The sequence below is a fragment of the Talpa europaea genome (genome assembly GCF_964194135.1).
Source record: "Talpa europaea genome assembly, chromosome: 2".
NCBI lineage: Eukaryota > Metazoa > Chordata > Mammalia > Eulipotyphla > Talpidae > Talpa > Talpa europaea.
This window is the reverse complement of record NC_140068.1, coordinates 139317398-139340496: the sequence shown is the minus strand read 5'-3', so window position 1 is coordinate 139340496 and position 23099 is coordinate 139317398. Positions and strand designations below refer to the sequence as shown.

Sequence of the window (23099 nt, the reverse complement as noted above, 5' to 3'; positions counted from 1 at the left end):
AAACCAAAACATAATAAATACAATCAATTACTGAACAAAACTATAATTACACATACTCTTATTGAAAAGTAGGATTAGGCCTCCCCGGTGGCGCAGTGGTTGAGCACTGGGTTGCAAAGCTGCCCAAGGCCTCTGCAGCCCCGGTTCGATCCCCAGCTGCAGAGGAGGAGGGTCCCACATGGCGCGCAGACCTCTCCTGCCGCCCGCTGCTCCCCTCAGCAGTGTACTTTGGTCCTTCTGCCTGCTCTGCTCCCTGCTCTGGTGAATTCTCTCACCCTCCCTCGCTTCTGACTGTACCCAGTGCTTGTATAAATAAATGAATAAATCTTAAAAAAAAAAAGGAAAAGAAAAGTAGCATTAAAAATTTTACAAATCTCTCCTGTATGCCGGGTGCTCTAGCCATCACAAGCAAGGGACCCTTTTCTTCTGAAGGATTATCTTATGACAGAAAATAGCCCAGAGCAGATTTACGTTGCACATTAAGTCACTTCAGTCGGAGATGCTTTGCTGCTCATGAGGCTACAAGCCAGTGTGGCAGCTGCTAGATGCTGCACCTCGATGCAACATGCTTTCAGAAATGTTACAATGAACTCTAAAATCAGCAAAACATGTGAACTTACGATAATAGCCTTCTGCATCAGTCCAGTTATCCCTGAGGTTGGGGTTCTCTTTGAAATCTTTCCCAATGCCAGCAGCCCGAAGACGAGCACTCTGAAATTAAGGAGGCAACATGAGCTAGGTCATCCTCTTGCCGGGGAGACATTTAAGAATTTCATTTTAGACAAAACGAGCAAACCAACTATCATTTAATAAAGACATTTTATGTCAAATTACACGAACTTACTATCACTTACGTAATGCAACAATGCACAGCTGAAACAGCTTGTCAAGTCTCTTGTATCACAACAATGCTCAAGAAAAAAATGAAAGTACATTCAAAAACTTTTAGGAACATGTCTAGAATACTGTAAATGACAATAACATCACCACCACATCCAATTCCCACAGCTATTTATAGGGAACAAAACTTACAGATGGGTTCTCAGTTAAGTCATTGTCCCACTCTCTCATACCAACTTTAATGTTCTCATTTCCCCCCCACCCCCAAGAAAAGGCACTGATAAAACTAAGAAAAGGTTAAAGAATCAAAATTTCCAACCCCACTTCTGGGAATTATTGGTGACACCTTGTCTCTGATGACATAACTACATTTACATATTTGTAAATGCAAGAAAAAAGATGTTTCAAGAGTGACTACATGTTCAAGTCATTTGGTATTTAACTTTTGTTTCTATTTTAATTTTTGACTTAATTCAGACAAATAAGGAAGACTTAAAGAGAAAAATTGCAAAATGTGTAGTTTCCTGATACCCCTTACCTAGATGGTCCAAATCCCAACATTACACTTGCTTTATGTCTTTTCTCTATATGTATATATACATGAATATTTGCTTGTTATACATTCTTTTTAATAGTTGTGTTTTGAATGACTTGAAATTACTTACATCAAAATATGCAGCAAACATATCATCAGACTCTGTAAACATATCAGGTGCCAACAGCTTCTTCTGAGATGAACCTTAATGGAAATTAACATTAATATTTAAAAAATGAAGAGCTAGCAAGTCAAACAAGTAATAAGTTAATGGAAAACCACTAACAGCAACGCAAAACTTTTTGCATCAGTTTTTCATTAATACTCAACTCACAAAAGGTTTATATCTCGCTGCAGATAAGCAAAGATCTATCTCTACATATACTTCTCCAAAGTCTAATAATAACCCCAAGGAAACTGAGCAAAAATTTGGGGAAGAGGCATTTCAGGGGCAAAATGCAATTGTTTTAGCATATGCACTTGCGCAATCTCACATACACTAAAGGGAAGCACAAGTTAAAGTGACAATGAGATACCATTTCTCGCCCATGATACTGGTTTAAAAATTCAGAAGTATAACAACATTCTGTTAACAAGGCCCTGGATAAGCAAGAACTTAAGACAATGCTTGCAGGATGGAAATTTGTATGATCCTTATAAAGAGAAATTTTACAATAAATATCAAATTGCATACTCATTCACGTTCTGACTCAGCAGTCTCACTGCTGGGAAACTGTCCCAAAGACGGTGGCAAGCATAAAACAATGAATTAATGCACAAATACTATAATCAGTGCTCCAATGAACAGCCCTCAAGTGAACACAATCTAAATAACCACCGTTAAATGACGGTGACTGAGTAACCAGGACACATCTGTCACATTGTGATGTTGCAGTTGTAAAAGGGAATGAAATTTTTTCATACAGATGTGTGTATGTAGGTTAAGATACAAAGACAGAGATTTTTTAATAAAAAACACCCAAACTCAACTAACAGTCAAAACCAAACGGAAATAAACCTATCAAACTGGTGCTCTAACCACAAAGACAATAAATTTTTTCAAATTACTTTAAACTCGGACTTGGGGCTATACATTTCAGAATTTATCCCAGGGAGAAAGGAACACTGCACTTTCAAATTACATTCAATACACTAAATCTCGATAATTATGTTGGTAACTATGTGGCTAACATTTCAAAATAACCCACGGATAATCATGTCAGCAGGAGCCAACTTTTTCATTATAAAGAGATAACAAAGTCAAAAGTTAGCAAAACTCTATAACCTCAAAGACGACTTGGCAGTGTCAGCATGAACACCAGCTTTCTAAAAATCTATGAACTTCCTAGTTTTCTTTGTTCACCAAAAAAGTAACAGGGCCTGCGATCTCTAAGTGGCATTTCCCACTACATGAACCAAGGTTTCTCCCACCAACAGCTATTCTGTTCTGGGGAAAGACACACAAGTGAGTCTGAAGAGCCAGTGTTAGAACAGGATTCAGTGAACTACAGACTGGGCAACACCTAGCCCCTTGCTTGGTTTTGTATGGCTCATTTTTAAAGGTTTGAGGAAAAATGTGAAGAATATTTTTGACATGTGAGGATTAAAGAAACATCAAATTTTGGTTTCCATAGCTTTTTTTTTTGGGGTGGGGGTGGGGGTGGGGGTGGTGGTGGCACCATTCTCGTGTATCCATGCTGGCTGTGGCTGCTCTGACCACAGTAACAGAGTTCAGTAACAAAGGAAGGAAAAGTCTAAAATTATTATGAAAACTATCTGACATTTTACAGAAAGTAAATAAATGCCATTAAGATTTGGGACAAAGACATTAGAAACGAACTTCAAAGGTCTCTCTTCCCACCTCAGGTGAGAGAGAACTTATCTGAGCTTCAAAAAGAAAAACAAGTGCCTCCCTGGTAGTGCAGGGGCTAAAGTCTCAGCACTATCAAGCAATCACCAGCCACTGTAGCCCTACTTTGATTGCTGGCCAGGGAGCTGACTCATATGGCACAGCAGACCTCTCCTCTCTTGCCCACTGCTCCCCTCAGCAGTGTATTTCAGTAGATCTGCCTGTTCTGCTCCCCACTCTTGTCTCTGGTGAATCCTTTCACCCGCCCCCCCCACCTCTGTCCTACACCCCAGTTCTTATATGCATAAATAAAAATAAATCTTTAAAAAAAACTCCACAAATAAAACAAAAGGTAATGAACATGTGAGACTAAGTATGTTGTCCAGGTCACGTGCATGAACATTCACTGGGGCACTTGTTATTACATTACTCCAATGTCCAGTAGACAAAACATTCCTAACCCCTTTCATTTTTCAACAATCTCAAAATAATCTGAATGTTACATTACAGAGCAAACTGAAAGAAGACCATGGCCAAAACAAAAATCTAACATACCATTATTCTGTTCGACGGTCATTAGATTATGCTTGGCTTTTACTGAGGCCTCAAATGTATCGACATTTTCCCGTTCATACTCTTTGACATCAGCAGCCACCCTTTCCAGAATGTCATCTGGAGAAGGTGACCGTGTACGAGTACTGCTCTGGGGGCTGCTTGGCTCAGACGGCACAGACATATTGCTATCTTCAGCAAGGTACTTATATTTCTGTAATAACAATACAACATGTTATTTTTGTAAAATCTGATGTTCTCTGAATATTATTTGCTAAGAGATGCTGAACTGAAAAGTGAAGGGCCAAATGTTAAAAATGTTTTAAAGATATCAATGCCTTGGTTGAATCAGATCCACAATCCCTTTATAATTCCAAAATCCACAAGATGCTGAAAAAGCTCTTCTGTGTTTGGTGCACATCTCTCAGCAGATGTGATGCTATGTATGCGCGCATCTGTCCCCCAGTGTAACAGAGCATGCCTCACTGCCGAAATAGACGTGTTGCCTGATGATGGGTGCTGTCCTAGACCCCAGGGATGGGGCTACAAAATATACAGAGATGCACCATATTTATTACCTTTCTAAATTTCAAATATTTCTGAGTTCTGAAGCACATCTGGCCCCAAAGGATGGAGATAAGGGATTGTGGACCTGGGCAAGAACAAAAACAGATTCAACCATGTCTTTAGAGGTACATTTTAACAACATCAATTTTATAAATGCCTCGGAAAAGTAGGTTTCCTCTGGAAGTCCAATTTTGCCTTACATACCCTGGTGATTCAAGTTCTGTCCTGCGCTTTGATATGTACGGTTAGGTGAGCTGCTGCAGCAAATGATGGCAAGAAAAGGCACGTTACAGGGACTGCTACCCAAGAGGATCTAGTGGCCATGGCTTTCCTCAGGCTGGCTGAGGGGAAAAAACAGCCCTCTCCCAAGGCAATAATCCTCATTACTAAATAACCACTGTATCAAGACTTGCATGTAACATCCTTTATCCCCCCAATTTTCTAATTATTTTTGAGATATCCATTTAAACAGGACATCATAAAATTTATCATTATTTATTAGACATCAACTTTTTTTTCATAGTTACAGGCAAAATCTTTTTGCTACACAAAATCCCTCAAATATTTATTTCATATTCATTTCTTGTTCATTAACTTAAAATAAATGAACTTCAAATTTCTGTCTCACAGGTGTTTATATCAGAATCCTATGTATAACAAAAATAGCAATCATTTTAACTTTATTAACTGAAGAAATTATTATCTTTTCAAATATCACAAATAGTTTTATATACTCTTCTTTTTTCCAAGACCATTCAAACTATATTTTATCAAAACGCTGATTAAGAGGACTGATGCAAATTTTACATCTCATACCTGAACAATTGCCTGCCGCTGTATTCTCCTCTGTTCTATCAGGGCCTCTTCATCTTCTTCCTCTACATCAAAGTCTTCAAGGCTTAAAAAACATTACAGAGAGAATGAATTTCAAACATGCCTAGAGATTCCAAACTCTCACTTTATACATTTTAAAATTAACTAAATAATGTAGATCATCAGTAACTTTGGGCAGAAGTCTTAAGACATCTTATGCCCTTTATCCTTGCTTCTACACAGTCTCAGTTGCCTGGCTTGGCATACTGGCAAGTAACTAAACCTCTGTCTGTTTTTCCCTCATGTGTTTCCTGGCACTAAAATGGGAAGAAAGGGGAGATCCCCAGTCCCCACTGGCTCTGCCTTGTGTTAGTAAGCTTATTTCACTGCTCTAGTCTCAGTCCTTGTGCCTATAAACAAGAGGGCCAGAATAGAGATAGTCCCTTTTCTGGATCACAGATCCCTCAGAAAGCTAAAGGTCCTTTCCCCAGCAAACATGTGCATACATGATCTAAAGAGAATGTACCCCAACCTGTAAAAACTTTCCTCCTGTCCCCAAATGTCCCATGGAGGGGGGCCTCCCTGGTGGCCTAGGGGTTTAGTCTCAGAATTATCACTCCTATGGTCTGAATTTGATGTACGGTCAGGGAGTGGACCCACATATGGCGCAGCAGACTTCTGTCTCTCTCCTCAGCAGTGAATTTCAGTAAATCCGCCTGTCCTGCTGTCTCTAGTGAATCCTCTCACCATCTTGCACCTCTGGCTTGCACCCTTGTTCTATGCGTAAGTAAAAAAATCTTAAACAAACATGTCCCGTAAGAACTCCTCTACAACCTGAGACCCTTCCCAGCATAGCCTTCTCTATGATCTGCTCAATGTTCACTGCAGAGGATAGGCAAACTGCACTCTGAAAGCTATCAGGATCTGCCTAAAACCCTTCGTCCCCCCACAGCCACTTATCTTTCTTAGCCCAAGGCTGACCAGCAATTCTCAACCTCAGCACTGGTGGTGAAACTTTATACCATAGAGCTGCAAGGTGGGAGTCATCCTGTGCACTGAGCCATGCTGTACAGTGCCCTGGCCTATGGCCCCGATGACTCTCCAAAGTGTCTTCAGACCTTGCCAACATGTCTCTGATGAGGCAAACCACTGCCCAGGTGAGAACAACTGCTCTAAATTATTTTAGAGATATTCCTTTTACAAAATAAGTTTGCATTATAAAAAGTCCCCCCCCCCCCCTTTTCTAGACACTTTAGTATTTCGGTATTTTTCATTTTGAACAGGCATACTGGCCACCAGATGGCCTTAAATGGAAAGTACTATCTTACACAAACTGAGAAAGTCTAATTGTAGTGCAGAAATTACCTCCCTGTCCCAGTTGACTAATGTATTTGCTATTCCTAACAAAAATGAAGGAAAGGCGGGCCTCCCTGGTGGGGCAGGCAGTTGAGCATCGCACTGTGAAGCTGTCTGCAGCCTCTGCAGCATGGGTTTGATCCCGGCCGGACAGCGGGAATCCCACATGGCGCAGCAGACCTCTCCTGTCGCACCCACTGCTCCCCTCAGCAGTGCATTTCATCAGTCTGCCTTTTCTGTTCCCCGCTCTGTCTCTGGTGAATCCTCTCACCCTCCCGCGCATCTGGCCTATCCCCCAGTTCTTGTATAAATAAATAAAATCTTTAAAAAAAAAAAGACTTATGGTAAGAGTAATGACCCAATATTCATTTCAGCCAAATCGGACACCTGTAAAACCAGAAAACCACTACCTGCTATATAACCTCTAAAACATACACAAAAAGCTTAAATATTTAAATTCAGGAAAAAAATTAATTGGCTCATTTATGACATGTAGATGGAAATTAAACATATCCACATCAACCAGAGTCTCTCTAAAGCGGGATAAAGGAAATGACGGGCAAGGTTCATTCTTACTTATCATCAGATGAAGATTCCTGCTCAACTTTCATTCCTTCAGAAAGACTTCCTTTGAATTTGTCTTCCTTTACTTTACTTCTGCTCCTACGCCTACGACCACCCCGTGATCGAGACCGTCTTCTCAAGCGTGACCGGCTCCTCCGACCTCTGTCTCTGTATGAAGAGAAAAGGATATGTAAATATATACTTTAAAGGCAATTAAAATCTGAAAGTCTGTGGGTATATTGAAGGCAGAAGTATACAGGAGCTCTGTACATTTCAGAAGCTATTTTGCCTCCAAACTGAAAGTGCTCTTAAAAAAAAAAAAAAAAAAGTCTTCTTTGTTTTTTAAAGGGTCAAATAAAATCTTACAAAGTAAAATAGAGGGGGCCTCCCCTGGTGGCGCAAACGGTTAAGCGTCAGCACTATGAAGCAATCCCGCAGCTACTGTAGCACGAGTTGGGTCCCCAGCCAGGGAGGTGACCCACATGGCACAGCAGACCTCTCCTGTCTCATCTACTGCTCCCCATAGCATCATTTCAGCAGATCTGCCTGTTCTGCTCCCCACTCTGTCTCTGGTGAATCCTCTTACCCCCTGTACCTCTGGCCTATACCCCAGCACTTGCATGCATAAATAAATAAACCTTTTAAAAAAAGAGGATCAGAAAGACTAGGATAATGAGCTTATATTAGTATAATTCAAACACAGCTACTGTTCTTATCGACTGTAAAGGGCACCAATGACTGATTGTTAGTGTAAATGTATGTCAAAATTAAAAACTAACACCAAAGAGGGTGAATTATTTTATGTAAATAGTATATTAAAATACTATTTAAAAGATTTAAAAGACTGCTGATAATGAATGAGATGAGAAAGACAAATGAGACAAAAATTCTTGCTTAACATAGTCCTCAGAATTTTATAAATGCCTAAATGTTTTGTCTCATGTTAAATAAAAACTTACTGTAGTTCAAACATTAAAGCTGGAGTTTACAAAAGATTGGCAAGGTCCCTGTTAATGTCACATCTGACCATATTTATCTCAGATTTCTTCTGAAACTTTACTATATGGAAGTACAAGGAACAATTCAAAAGAAAATTCTCAGACAGAGTGTGAACAGATATGACAGGAGAGGATGCCAACAAAATCATGCAATGTAATAACTGACTACAAGAGGAGTAGATCAAATATAAACATTAGTCCAACACAAACAGACGCAATCAATAAGAAACACATCAGCAGATGCCACAAAACCCACAAGTCTCACCAACCGGAGATGCTATGTCCTCTAAAAGATGGAGTAGAAGGTAAAAGCCACAACAACTTGGTTGAAAGCTGTTAGGAACAACTATAGAGTCTGGATATTTCCCTGTCAGTCTTCAAGGAAAATGCCCAGCAACCTCATTCATAATCTGATAAAGATTCACTTCAGAGAGGTTCTGGCTGTTGTAAAATCTGGCACTAGGTACTACAAGGCACTGTGCTTAAGGGGGAGATAAGGGGGCTTGACATGAAGGACCAGAACTTAAGATTATGTCCACAGTCTCCAGCACATGTGAGGATTCTGGAAAACCATTAATTCAAAGTAAAACACCTTTCATTGATTGATGCTCAAGTTTCTTACCTAACTGACCTAAAAGGATACCCATTAATCACAAGTTCCACATAGTCATTATGGAAGAGGGCTGTCTCCCAGCTTTTTCAGTGCCTAATGATTAACTCCACAAAATAAACTCCACTCATTATCATCTTCAACCTAAGAATTGCTATTTCCATAAAGCAAAGAGCAAAATGTTACTTAAAAAAAAAATCCAGAAAGTCAACAAGGTCTTGGAAAAAAATCAGCACAGAAAAAAAAAAATTAACAGAAAGGAAAGAAGAAAGAGAAAATCTCCTACAGAAAGTAGACCAAAAGGATAAATACAAAAGAGAAGTTAGAAAAAATGATCAGTGGAACAGTACAGAAGGCCCAATTGGGTAAACACTGAAAACAACAGAAAAAGGCAGCAAACAAGAAAAACAACAAAAAAATTCCCAGGAATAGTCAACAGTAGTCTCCCTGGCTTAAGGGCCTATGTAGTGCCGAGCAAAATCAGTGGAAAAAAAGATCCACAAACCAAGGTATCTTACAGCGAAATTTCAGAATACAGGACATTATATAATGAGCGAAAGAAAAAAGAAGTTCTCTAGGAAATGCTTAGATATCAGAATGGGATTTCCCAATACTAGATATTAACAATGGGACAACTTCAAAATTCTGAAGGAAAAATGACTTTCAATCTAGAATTTTATTCTTTGACAAATAAACAATGAGTATGAAAGGCTTTTATTAGAGACAGAGGCCTGGCCACCTTTCCCCGGGAAGCTGAAGATGCATCACACCAAGCAAGGATGTGAAACATGGAAAGACACTAGATACAGGAAACAGAATCCCAGAAGAGAAAAACGGAAACAGTCTGCGGTGAGTGGGGTACACAGCCCAGCGCGGCAGTTCTCAGCTGGAAGCTAGAAGCATTGAAAGGAGGTCCTCCCTCCCCCCACAACCCTACCACTCCCCATCTGCTAAGCACACGATCATGATGATTATATTGTACGAGGAAGCATGCAGTATGTGGTGCAATTAGGTAGAAGAGAAACATGTATGGGGTAGTATTAACAAAAACTAGCTCTGATCAATGGACACAGCAAGAACTTTAAAAAATTTAAACATACACATTTTAAAAATACATGTCTACTTCCGGGAAGCTAGTTTACAAAAATACTTAAGAGTCTGTAAAGATATAGCTACTGCTTGCAGCATAGCTTGGTATACTTTCTTTTGAAACTACAGTCATATATTACTTCAAATAAAAATGTTAAAAGATTGCTAAGTGAACATCCATTTAGGCTTTAGGTTAAATACTTAATGGGCCTGGATTACTAAAATGATTCCCTGCTTTAAAACACCGAGCACCCACTGAGCTTCATATACAATGGTTTCCACTGCTGTGAATTAAACATGTCTTTGCCAAGAGTCATCAAGTATCAATATTCACTACTATAAACCAAACCAACACCCTAAGTCTAACTCATTTATTTATTTTTAAAAGTTTTTTTTTTTTTTTTTTGCGTAGAACTGGGGTGTAGATCAGAGGTACAGAGGGTGAGAGGATTCGCCAGAGACAGAGTGGGAAACTGAACAGGTAGACGGACTGAAATACACTGCTGAGGGGAGCAGCAGGTGAGACAGGAGAGGTCTGTTGTGCCACGTTGGTTAGCTGGAACTTAGGCTATCATGGCAGTAGTGCTGAGCTGTAACCCCTAGGCCACCAGGGAGGCCTCTAAGTCTAAGACATTTAGTATTTATCTATCTCCCTTATAAAAACAGAGAAAAGAATAAATCAACATTTATTTAAATATGAAAGGAAATTATATTAAAGAAAAATAAATGTGTGAGAAATCTCTCATGTTGATAAAAGCAAACCACATGGAATTCCGCCACAATTTTTCAGAGAAAAACAATCTTTATGAAAACTACCAACTGAGCTAATGAGTTTCAAAACCATTCAGAGTTTACTCAATCTAAAGAATAACATATGTGGGCCTCCCTGGTGGCAAAGGGGTTAAGCCTCAGCGCCATCAAGTTATAGCCAGCCATTGCCGGGAGTTCAATCCGGGCATGGAGCTAATCCACATGGTGCAGCACACCTCTCCTGTCTCACCCATTGCTCTCCTCAGCAGTGTATTTCCGTGGATCCGCATGTTCTGCTCTCCACTCTCTCTGGCCTACACCCCAATTCTTGTATGCATACATAAATAAATCTTAAAAAAAAAAAAAAAGATTAACATATGTACCACCTATTTACCTTCTCCGAGGAGATCGGCTTCTTCTTCTTGGAGATCGGCTACGTCTAAGTGGGGACCGAGACCTCCTTCTAATAGGAGATCTACTTGTTCTTCTTCTGGTTGGAGACCACCTGTTGATTGGGCTGGCATCTTTTGATCTTTCCCGTCTACTGAGGATGTCATCTCGAGGTCGTGTTCTTAATGTAACCAAATATAAGTTAACAGGAAAAGCATTTTGACTTGTCAAAATAAACAAATTTCTTCTATATGTAAAGAAAATCTTAAGAAAGGGCACACTAACTCAAACGTAGTGAACAGATAAACATGTTTTGTAATAATACATTCAGAGGATCATGATCACATTTCATTGTTATGGTAAGCACACAATAATTTTCCACTGATCTCATAATTTGAAGATTAAGATTATCCAGTTAGAGCTGCTAATTCTAATCCCAGATAACTGAAATAAAACTTGCCCGAGTGATTTATAATATTCTATTACCTCAGTCTGAAGATCAATTTTCTTTCTAAATGTTGACATTTTTACCAATAAGTCTTATAATCAATATTAACCTTGAACCAGAGGAACTATCAGTAAGGATTTTAAGGCTTAAGGATCCATCTAGTCACAGAAGTAGGTACTGGTACAATTTTTCTGGAAGGAAATTCAGCAGTAACTCTCTAAAATGTAGATGTCTGTCACCTAATATTTTGCAAGTCCACGTCTATGAATCTAGTCTGCGAAGAAACCTCATCCATAACTAAATATCCTTCCAAACAACAGGGGAAAAACTGGAACCAACCCAGCTTTTCATCACTTCCAATAGGGACTGATTAAATACAGTATACCTATACCGTGACATACCATGTTGCTGTTATACAAGCGTGAAAAAAAATGTTCATGTAATCATAAAAGTAAATCACTGTTAAAAAGAATAGTAAGACTCCATTTTTGGGGCCTCCCTGGTGGCACAGCGGTTGAGCACTGGGTTGTGAAGCTGCCTGCAGCCTCTGCAGTGCCGGTATGATCCCCGGCTGCTCCCCGGCCACCGGAGGAGCCTCTCCTGCCGCCCACTGCTCCCCTCAGCAGTGTACTTCGGTCCTTCTGTCTGCTCTGCTCCCCGCTCTGGCTCTGGTGAATTCTCTCACCCTCCCGCGCTTCTGACTGTACCCAGTGCTTATATAAATAATAAATAAATAAATCTTAAAAAAAAAAAAAGACTCCATTTTTTTTTTAAGAAAAAACAATCAAATAATTGTGCGTGCATAGAATAAGGGTTAAAGGACATATACTTCTTCAGGCGTGGTCAAGAAAAGAATTTATAGGCTTCCACATTATTTGAATTTTTCCTTTAATTGGCAGGCACCTCTTCCGTAAATAACAAAAACAGTTTTTGTTTCAAATACCCAACTAGAGTCCTTAGCAAATGCCTCAAAATTTTGTTTTCAAACTGGCCCAGGACGGGGCCCAAGAAGGACCACTTTAGCTTAGGCAATCACTATAGGCTCACTGCAGAAAGGTGGAGGAGGAAAGGGCCATTTCATGACAGTCACTCAGAAGAACATGAGATCTCAACACAGCACACTCTAAAAACAACATTCCTGAAATTTCCCTGAAGATGATTTAAACTTCAAGGCCAACATATTTATACCTATGCAATAAATATTAACATCAAAGAGTAAATGGGCAGGAATTCAAATTATCGTACATAGTCGTAACAACTTTTAAGAGATAATTTCATATGACTAATTTAGACTAGTCAACACAACTCCTTCCAAATCCTTTCTGCACTATTTATTAGTTCTAAGACCCTAGGTAAGTTAAATAACCTCCCAATCTATGTTTCCATTTAAATATTAAGTGTGAGAATCACCCCACCTCATGAGTAGAAATGAGAATTATGAGGAAAAGAATGGACTGAATGTACCAAGTAATTCATATGAGACAGATAACATCATTTCGCACACTATTTTTCCAAAACTTATGACTATTTTGTCAACAGTAAGGCATGTATATAAATTAGCAGGAAAAAAGGTCCATTTTCAATTTGACTATAATATGGAGGGTATGTACGATAATTTGAATTCCTGCCCATTTACTCTTTGATGTTAATATTTATTGCATAGGTATAAATATGTTGGCCTTGAAGTTTAAATCATCTTCAGGGAAATTTCAGGAATGTTGTTTTTAGAGTGTGCTGTGTTGAGATCTCATGTTCTTCTGAGTGACTGTCATGAAATGGCCCTTTCCTCCTCCACCTTTCTGCAGTGAGCCTATAGTGATTGCCTAAGCTAAAGTGGTCCTTCTTGGGCCCCGTCCTGGGCCAGTTTGAAAACAAAATTTTGAGGCATTTGCTAAGGACTCTAGTTGGGTATTTGAAACAAAAACTGTTTTTGTTATTTACGGAAGAGGTGCCTGCCAATTAAAGGAAAAATTCAAATAATGTGGAAGCCTATAAATTCTTTTCTTGACCACGCCTGAAGAAGTATATGTCCTTTAACCCTTATTCTATCTTCAATCGATACTGCTAGAATTAAAAATCATGCAATTTCAGGAGTAGATAGATTACAATCTTTAAACTGATACCTCCTTTAACATTAACAATATCAGCTTATACTGTTCAATGAATAATCCCTGTTCTATAAACTTCCCCCATAAGTGGAGGAATTTAAATCCAAATAATTTGGATTTAAAGGAGTGATTCTGGGGTCTCCCTGGTGGCACAACCTATGAAGCGATCCCCGGCCAGGGAACTACCCACATGGTGCAGCAGAACTCTCCTGACTTACCCGCTGCTCCCCTCAGCAGTGTGTTTCAGTCAATCTGCCCATTCTGTTCCCCACTCTGTCTCTGATGAATCCTCACTGCCTGCCCCCCACCTCTGGCCTATACCATAGTTCTTGTATGCATAAATAAATATTTTTAAAAAAGAGTGATTCTGACAATTTTAGATACTAAATTGAAAACTTGTAGTAAAAAATACTAATGTCAGCAAGTTTTGTGTTTGTAAATCATCCAATCAAGATACCAACAAAGTGCAAATATTAATGGACAAGGTTATATTTAAAACCATAAAATTCATCACTATCTTATTTTTTACTGTCCACAAATTCTAATTTCTCCTACAAAGTCTGGCGCATTGGTTAAGGTAAGACAGCATTAGTATTTGAAAATGTTACCTCGGAGAAGAAAGTCGCCGCCTCTCTGGTTCTCTTCGTTTTCTTTCCAAGGATCGGCTCCTGGCTCTTCTACTAGGGGACAGAGTTCGAGAAGGTGACTTGCTCTGCTTAGACCTCCTGTCATTTAAAAGTGGAGACCTGCTTCTTCTCGATTTATCACGTGGTTTCGGAGAGAAACTTCTTCTTTTAGGACTACGACCAGGTCTTCTACTGGGTGACCTGTTTTCTTTCCCAGATGAAGCATCTTTAGAGGGAGATTTAATTGGCTTCTTTTCTCTATCAGTTTCAGACCGTTTTGATTTTCTTTCTTTGGAACGTGACCTTCTGTCTTTGGATTTACCTCTTAAGTCAATCGGGGATCTGGATTTTTTGACTCGGTCACGACTTCTTTCATTTATAATTGGGGATTTTTTCCTATCCTTTGATTTACTTTTATCTTCAATTTTTACCTTGTCATCAGCAGGAGATCTGGCTTTCCCAATTTTCTCTTGAGATCGCCTTCTAAGGGTGGGAGATTTTGACTTTCTTGTTTGATCTTGAGACTTACTTCTTTTCGATGGACTTTTGGACTTTTTCCTCTCCTTTGATTTGCTCCTAGCTGTCTTCTCTTTAACTATTTCAGCACTGACCTTACTTTTCTTTTTATCAGACCTATGTCTAGTCCGTTCTTTGGATCTGCTTTTACTTCGCTTTTTTGTACTATTTTTATTGTCCATAAGTTCAAGTTTCCCCTTTGCACTGGAGGATCTAGTACTAGACCTATTTCCATTTCTTGCCTTTTCATGAATCTCCCCTTCTTCTTCTGAGCCAGACTCATAACCTTGTAATATGAGCCCCATCCCAGATTGGACTTTTCCTTCCATTAACTCATTATCAAGTTCAGCTTTAATCAAGGCTCTCTGTTTTTCTAAGTCTTCCAGCAAAGCTAAATCATCAAGTTTAGTTCTTTTTGCTGGAGACATACCTTCTTTGTCAGAAGCATCGATAATCTCTTTTCTTTTGTGTTTCTTATGCTTATGCTTATGTTTATGTTTTTTATCTTTGTCTTCTTCTGAGGAATGTTTATGTTTCTTATGTTTACTTCTGTGTTTATGCTTCTTTTTTTTGTGACGACTGTGCTTATTTTGAGATTGATCTTCTGATACTTCTCCATTTTCTTCATTTACACTTTTCTCAGAATTATCAGCATCTTCCATCCTACAAATGCATCAAACACATTTTAAAACCATATCATCTATCAAACATTCAGTCATAACTAAATAATGACGACAAAATACATCCCGATATAATACATGAAGTCAGTCACAGAAATTCTTTCAGAGTATCTTCAGGCACTTTATTTCACAAGTTTATAGCAATAACTAGGTGACTAAATTTAATTGTCTCTGATGTAAACACCAAGTATTAGAGGATGAAGTCATGATGACATTTAAAAAAAAAAAGGGAATCCAAATCAGGTGTAATAAAATACCATTAGTATTGATTTAATTTAGCTGCCCCTCAGAAACACGATCTTTAAACTCGCATTTCCCATACACATTAACATTCCCATACATATTAACATCCCATACATACATACCAATATTTAGATCTACCGGGAGACTGTTTCCTTTCTCCACTTGAAATTCAGAAGGATACCTTCAGTTTTCTCTCAGTTTCTAGAGTCAGGACTGACTATGCCCTAAACAAGCACTCCATCAACGCACCCACCACGTGGCTTATGCTGATCATGTAAACACACCCCTCAGGGTTAAACTTCAAAGTGAAGTGACAAGGAGTGAGGACGCTCAACTGTATGTGTGATGAGGATGAACCCCATCAAAGGGTATGTTTTGCAAGTCAACAGTACAAGATTTTACATGGTTTAGCCCAGTATTTGTTCATCAGGCAATTTACTTTCTAAATTTCAAATGAAAGCCCAATTTCCCAAAACGTGGATATTAACACTGGTGTTATGCAAAAAATTTTAATTAAATTAAGGTGTAGCTTCTGTTCTATTAGATGTGTTTCTCAATTACTTTGCTAAATCCTTGCTGTTTGGTAATTCCAGGGTAAACAAAGGCTACAAATAGCATCTCCATCCTATATCATCACATACTAGAATATGAGATCCAAATCAATTTAAATTATTTGGATTCAGACCATCATACTATTTTTAGAGGAAGATATGGATTATTTTACTCAAATCCTTCAAATATTATACTCCTAGGACTTTCAGTAAGTTTACTATTTGAGCCCTATACTACAAATAACTTTTTGCAAAAACTTATTCAATTTATCATTTTTAAATAATCACATACTATATGTAGGCATTAAGCTAGGTAGCAGAAAAACAAAGACATATGAGACAAATATCTGCCTTATTCAAGGAAATCAAAGTCCAGCGGAAAAGAAAACCACATGAAACATTGCAGAAGTGCAATGCTAAAGACATAAATGGACTATGGGAACTGGGAAGGATCACTTACAATCATTGTGAAGAAGGTCAATGAAGGTATCTTTTAGGAGATCACAGAAAAACCCAAGCTATTTGTTTATCAGGAACTTAAGAGTAAAAGAAACACTTATCAAGAACCATCATCAATTAAAAAACTAAAAGTTCAGTAACACTGTCCTGGAGAATGAGTCAGGAATTAACTAAAAGGGGAAGGGGCCTCTTAGAGAAAAAAAGTGGCTGACAAGAGATAATTCTTTATAGCAAACTTCAAGCTAGTCTTGCCAGGGCATCAGCTGTGGGAGAAACTGTTCTAATGGAGGTAAGACTTCAGCTGAGCGCAATGACAGGAGACAAGACAGAGCATGCCACTCTGGAAAGTGGTTGAGACAAGAGTTAGAGGCTCCCTGGACTTGGAGGCCCAGGATGTGCAAGGTGAGGCTACTATAGGGGCTATCTGTGATGACGCTGTCACTATAAGGATGCAGAATTCTGAACAAAACTCTGGTCCTCCAGCCAGGTCCCAGTCTTCAATAGATGTGGGAGTATGAGGAGGAGCATTTGAAAAGTTGGGTGAAAACCACGAGGGGATGGAGACCATGTAACTACCACATGGCATGAAACTCAACTCTGATTTTTGGTTGTCAGTTGGCCAAATCTCCGTTTCTGGTTCTGTGGACTGTGGAAGTGGAAAGGGTTAAAGGTAGCTGCAGAGAACGCTAGGTCTTTTGGTTTTAGTTTTGACTGACCTCTCTTTAATGGGGTATGAGAAGACAGGATAAATGTAGTACTCTGGATCATCAAATTTTCTTAAAAATTTTGAAAAAGAGGGCCTCCCTGGTGGCACAAGGGGTTAAGATCCAACCTATGAAGCTATCCACAGCCACTGCAGCACGAGTTCAATCCCCGACCAGGGAGCAACCCACATGGCGCAGCAGACCTCTCCTGACTCCCCGCTATTCCCCTCAGCAGTGTATTTCAGTCAATCTGCCTGTTCTGCTTCCCACTTTGTCTCTGGTGAAACCTCTTACCCCCCACACCTCTGGTCTGTCCCCCAGTTCGGTATGTATAAATAAATAAACCTTAAAAAAAGGCAAAGCAAAACATGGGCATGGATATGGAGGTTGATAATGATTTTCAAGTATACAAAATCTAAAAGCTCCAAGCACAAAAGTCTAGTCAATAAGCTAAAACTCAAACTCTCTAAACCCCCCAACCCCGCAACAGTCCACACGACGTAAGAATAGCTGGGTGGTTAAGCAGTCTCAAAACAAACTACTTGGGGTCCCACTACAGTGGTCTCAGGCAAGTTAAAGAGTGTGTGCTCTCACTCTGCAGGAACTACAACTATAAAATGAAGAAAATAATAGCTTCTACGTCAAAGCACAGGTTGCACGGGGTTAATACAGGTATTAAAGCTTGTAACAGTGCTTAGCATGATCCAAGTGCCAGAAAGTAAGCTGTAATTATTATTCAGATCCTGGATACATATATTCACTGGAGTCAACACTATGGAGCTGGCAGGGCTGATCTAAAAATGTTATTTTAAGGACCTCTTTAGTGGCGCAGCGGGTTGAGCACCGAGCCGTGAAGCTGTCCACAGCCTCTGCAGTGTGCATTCAATTCCCGGCCGGCCAGGGAGATATACACATGGTGCGGCGGACCTCTGCTGCCTTGCCTGCTGCTACCCTCAGCAGTGTCTTCGGTCTTCTGCCTATTCTGTTCCCCACTCTTTCTCTGGTGAATTCTCTTGCCTTCCCATGCCTCTGACCTGTACCCCAGTTCTTGTATAAATAATTAAATAAATCTGAAAAAATGTTAGTTTAAGGAATACTATCAATGAACACAGACTCTAGAATCAAACTCCCTGTCAAATGTTGCTTCCAACATAACATAGTAGTGTAACCTTCCCAAGTTACTTCACTTTGTCTCAGCTGCTCAAATGCAAATCTAGGGAAATAACAGTACTTATAAATTACAGGTTTGTTGTAGAAATGCATTCACACCTATGAATGACTGTCACACAAAACTGCTAAAGAAATAGTGAATTCCCAAGACTCCACGACATCTGAGATTCCCCGACTCGCTAGGATCCAGCCACACTGCTCTCTCCCTGAGCAGGTCCATCACCACCTTATCCTCCACTACAAGGCTTTGCACTTGCTTCCTCTGCCTGGAAAGTGCTCTCCAGATGGATAGTTGCTGGTTCTTTTACCTCAGGTTGTTGCTCAAATACTTCGCAGTCAGCTTTTTTGAGCCAATTCATTTTAATTGCAATCCTCACCCTACCACACACATATTCATATTCCCTTCGCTGCTTAATTTTTCTCCAAAGTAATTGTCACCACTAAATATAATTGTCTCTTTAAATCATAAGCCCTATGAGAGCAAAATTTCAACCTCCATTCCTACAGCCTAGAAGATTAGCTAACCTATGGTAGGTACTCAGTATTTGCTGCATCAATGAAATGAGTAAATATAAAAGTTGCTTCATTAGACCAAAGCTCATTTATAGTGGCCATTCTGGACTCCTTGCTCTTGATAGTAAACATTTTTGTTTTTGCTCAGTTATAGCTCCGGGGCCTCATAAAGCAGGCATACACTACTGGTTGAATGCAATCCCCCAAATGATCTGAATTTAATCACCTTCCACAAGAAAGATCTGCTCTTTAATTTTTTTTAAACTAGTGGTTTATATAACTTTTAAGTATTTCAGAGAGTTTCAAGTCAAATTCTTAACAGTTTTGCCGCCAAAGTGATATCTTTCCAAAGAAATGCCAGCTCTTGGAGCTTCTGAGAATTGGAACCCACATCACCATGGCCAGAAGTTAACAGTCATTCCATTTCTAACTCAGACCTTCATCCTCCTCAAAGCAAATTTCATAGAAACTAACAACTGAAATCTGACCAGGTAAATCTGGGAAACTGAACTCATTCAGTGATATAAAATTATATACAATGAACTTGTGCTCCAGGAATTAAGTTAGGCAAATAATCAACAACTTTCTTAAGAAACTCAAGTCTTCGTAGATATTTCATATTAGTTACTGCAGGTATAAAAGTTTCACATACACGAATTTACATTTTCCAACTTACTTATTTAGCTTCAATTGCATCATTTTTTATTGTGATAACAATGGGTATTTAACACTACCTATTTAGCAGGTAAAGTCTACACAAACCTGGCCTACTACAGGTTTATTTATCATAAAGCAATACCTGAGAACTGAGTAAGTTTTCAAATCACATTATTTGAAAACTGTGCTGAATTTGAAGTGCAGACAATACTGCTAGCAGTATTTATTCATTTAATCTTCTTGTTAAGCACAATTTGCAAGTTTTAACCCTTCAAACAACCAAAGTCTTTGGGCAGCTGGCACAATGGAAAGTCATGGAACAACTTCAAAAGAAAAAGCAACTAGTTAGCAACCACCAGTGTTATTTTAACTTCCTATTTCACAACTTTTTTTCAAAGAATATTCTTAATGAATTTTACTTCAGAGGCATTCAATTTATGCTTTGGAATGGTGAGCAAATTCTGTAACACAGAATTAATGTAGATGTAGAAATAAGAATGAACCCAAAGATCTATTAATCGTAAAACACACCCTTCCACCCTCACCTTTTCCAAATCTGTTTGGGAAATTACGTTTCAAAGAATTAGAACCATCACAACAAAAAATAGACCTTCCCAGGATGCTGGAAATAAAAATGATCTCTCAAATAAAAAGCTCTCAAGACTTAAAGGTTATTTTTACAAAGAGTGGCAATGTGTACCAGGAGATCAGACTACAGTAGTTATGAGTAAGGTCCTAATATCAGAAGGCCTGTGTTTAAATCCCCAATCTATCATTTAAGTGTGGCCCTGGGCAAGTTCACATTATTTTTCTGTGTTTCATCATCTGTAACATATAGGAAATAACAGTATCTCCACTGGGCTGTTTTAAGGATTAAACTAGTCAGTATTTGTTCAGTGCTAGGAACAGCAACTGATAACTCAGTTCAAACAAGTCAATACATATAAGAATTTTTATTTTTATATATATTTTTTATTTTTTTATTTGTACAAGAGCTGGGATACAGGACAGAGGCAAGGGAGGGTGAGAGGATTCACCAAAGACAGATCTGGGGGCAGAACAGGCAGACAACCAAAAACACTGCTAAGGGGAGCAGTGGGCAAGACAGGAGAAGTCTGCCGTGCCATGTAGGTATCTCCCTGGCTGGGAATCGAATCTGTGCTGCAGAGGCTGCGGACAGCTTCAGAGCGCTGCGCTCAACCCGCTGCGCCACTGGTGAGGCCCACATAAGAACTTTTTGATCTTTAAATCTGCCAAAAGTCAATTAAAAAACACCGAAAAATGTAAAGGCCATTAAAAGTCCTGCCGGGAGCTTAAAACCTGATTTTCATATTCATTTTTTTCTAAGTTTTCTCTAACTATTGATAAATTCATATAATTGTAAACTTTCCATTGTCTTCTCTAAAGAGCCGCTTAGCCAAACTCCAGCATTCATTACAAGCTTTCACATTAAACTGTTATTTTACATTTTTTGTAAGTGAAAGCGGGACATACATAGACCAAATATTCCATATATTCCAAGTGTTTGGTGGGTTGGGAGAGTGGAATTAAAGACTATTTTAGTGTCAGTCATACGGCTGAGCGCTGGGCTGGGAAGCTGTCCGCAGCCTTTGTAGCACCAGTTTGATCCCTGGCCCCCAACAAGGGTCCCACATGGCACACAGACCTCTCCTGCCATGCTCGCTGCTCCCCTCAGCACTGTATTTCTTCATTCTGCCTGTTCTGCTCCCTGCTCTGGCTCTGGTTAATTCTCTCACCCTCCCATGCTTCTGACCGTACCCAGTGCTTGTTTAAATAAACAAATAAACAAATAAATAAATAATAAAAAAGCTAGAATTTGAATATGGAAATAAAATATGGTTAAACCTTCCCTCAAAATAAATGAAACGTCCCTGAAAATAAATGGACAAAATATTACAGAACCTTTCAGATTACTAGAAAAATCAACTGCTGAACATAAGAGTGCTACTGTATTGGCAAAAACACTGTTACAGTAACTGTAAACTCCATGAGAAACAAAGAAGCAAAGTCTAATGAAAACTTTCAAATCCATGTGTTCCAGTATGTCAAACGGTGAAGATATTAAAGCAGCTTTCAAAAGTCCTTAAAAATAAACTAGTAATTCTCCGTCCAACTGAGTCAAGCAAAGACTGAATCCGTAACTGGACGGACAGCAATGAAGTCGAGATGGGCCGTTCGTCTGGTGGCCAAGATTTCGCCTATCTCTTAGTTCCAAGTTGCTGGGAGACTGTGTCTAACTTTCCTAAGAAGGGCAGAAACAAATCAGATAATGCAAATGTAGAAAAGGGCCGCTACAGGAACACCTTTTAGGTTCTTGCTTTGAGTTTTCCTCGCATAAACATGGGAGGGCAAAAAAACCCCAAAAAACAAAACTGCCGTCTTCTCAGCCTATCCAAGAAGTTCGTTTTCACTTGGTCTCATGAATTCTTATATTCTCTTAACCATAGTCATGACTTGGGTTTGGAACTTCCACCAATTCTTCCATTCAGACTCTCAGAGAAGAGTTATAAACTCACGCTGAAGATGCCAGGCCTCAAAACCAACGACTTGATCTTACTTTGCCTTAAGTTTGCAAGTTGGCAGCTAAGCTGCCACTAGGCTGGGTGGGACAGAGCGGTGGTTGCTGGAGCCCTGAGCCCAAGGGCGGGGAGATGAAATATCCCGCTCGCCACAAACCTCAGCTCCGGGGCATTCAAAAGGGGTGGCCTTAGCACCCTTTCTCCCGATTTCTCGTCGTAAAACTGGCACCCGTAGCAGGACGGCCGGGGGCGCGGCGGGCGGGAGAAGTCTTCGGGCTGGCCCCAGCAGCGATGCAGCGGAGTCCGGGCGACCAGTGAGCCGGGCTGGGTCCCCGCGGCAGGACCCCGAAGGCGCGGCCGCACCGCCGCCTCCCGTTCGGGACCTGTAGAGGCCGCTCGCGCCTGCGCCTCCCAGGGCAACGCCGCGCGCAGGCCGCGGCCGCCCTCGACCCAACAGCCGCGGCCTCCGGAGAGCGCAGCTGCAGGGCCGCCCGCCCGCGCCTCTCGCCCCACAACGTACCACGCGGGAAGGGCAAAGTTTGGCGTTCGGTGTTAGGCCCGAACTTTCCCGCCCCATCGTGCGGGTCGCCGCCGTTCCCCACTCGGCAGGGCCCAGGCTGCGGCCCCCCGCGCCACCCAGGTCGTAGACTCCACTTACTCGGGCTGTTCCCGCAGCGCCTGGGGCTCCGCGGCGGCCATCTTGAACTTCCTGACTCCTTGGCGGCGGCGGCGGCGGCGGCTGTCCGGACGCTGGGAGCTGGAGGAAGTGGAGGAAGCGGGAGCGGGGCCTGCGCGCATGTGCTAAGCGCGTAGGGACCCGTGGAGCTCTGAGGCTGCTCTAAGAATCCGGGGATAAAAGTGCATCCGGGGACAGGGCGCCAGAGCGTCATGACGTACTTCCGGTCCGCTCCGGGGTCGGAGCGGGAGGGGGCGGGGCGAGGAGGTGGGGCCTGCTGCTGGGGGGCTAAGGG

At 40.4% G+C, this 23099-nt stretch overlaps 1 protein-coding gene across 1 annotated transcript in view; it reads right to left on the bottom strand.

Moving 5' to 3' along the window:
- PRP4K (pre-mRNA processing factor kinase PRP4K) overlaps positions 1-22842 on the bottom strand; it is a gene marked incomplete at its 3' end in the record, with an annotated part of 31360 nt that extends 8518 nt beyond the window's left edge. The window contains exons 1-8 of the mRNA XM_084227862.1: positions 22787-22842; positions 14078-15274; positions 10918-11094; positions 7089-7244; positions 5160-5241; positions 3780-3990; positions 1506-1579; positions 621-711 (exon numbers count right to left, since the gene is read on the bottom strand). Of these exons, the coding sequence (XP_084083988.1) occupies positions 621-711; positions 1506-1579; positions 3780-3990; positions 5160-5241; positions 7089-7244; positions 10918-11094; positions 14078-15274; positions 22787-22827 (2029 nt within the window). The 5' untranslated portion in view covers positions 22828-22842. The remainder of the gene's footprint in view (positions 1-620; positions 712-1505; positions 1580-3779; positions 3991-5159; positions 5242-7088; positions 7245-10917; positions 11095-14077; positions 15275-22786) is intronic.
- Between the last annotated feature and the right edge of the window lie 257 nt (positions 22843-23099).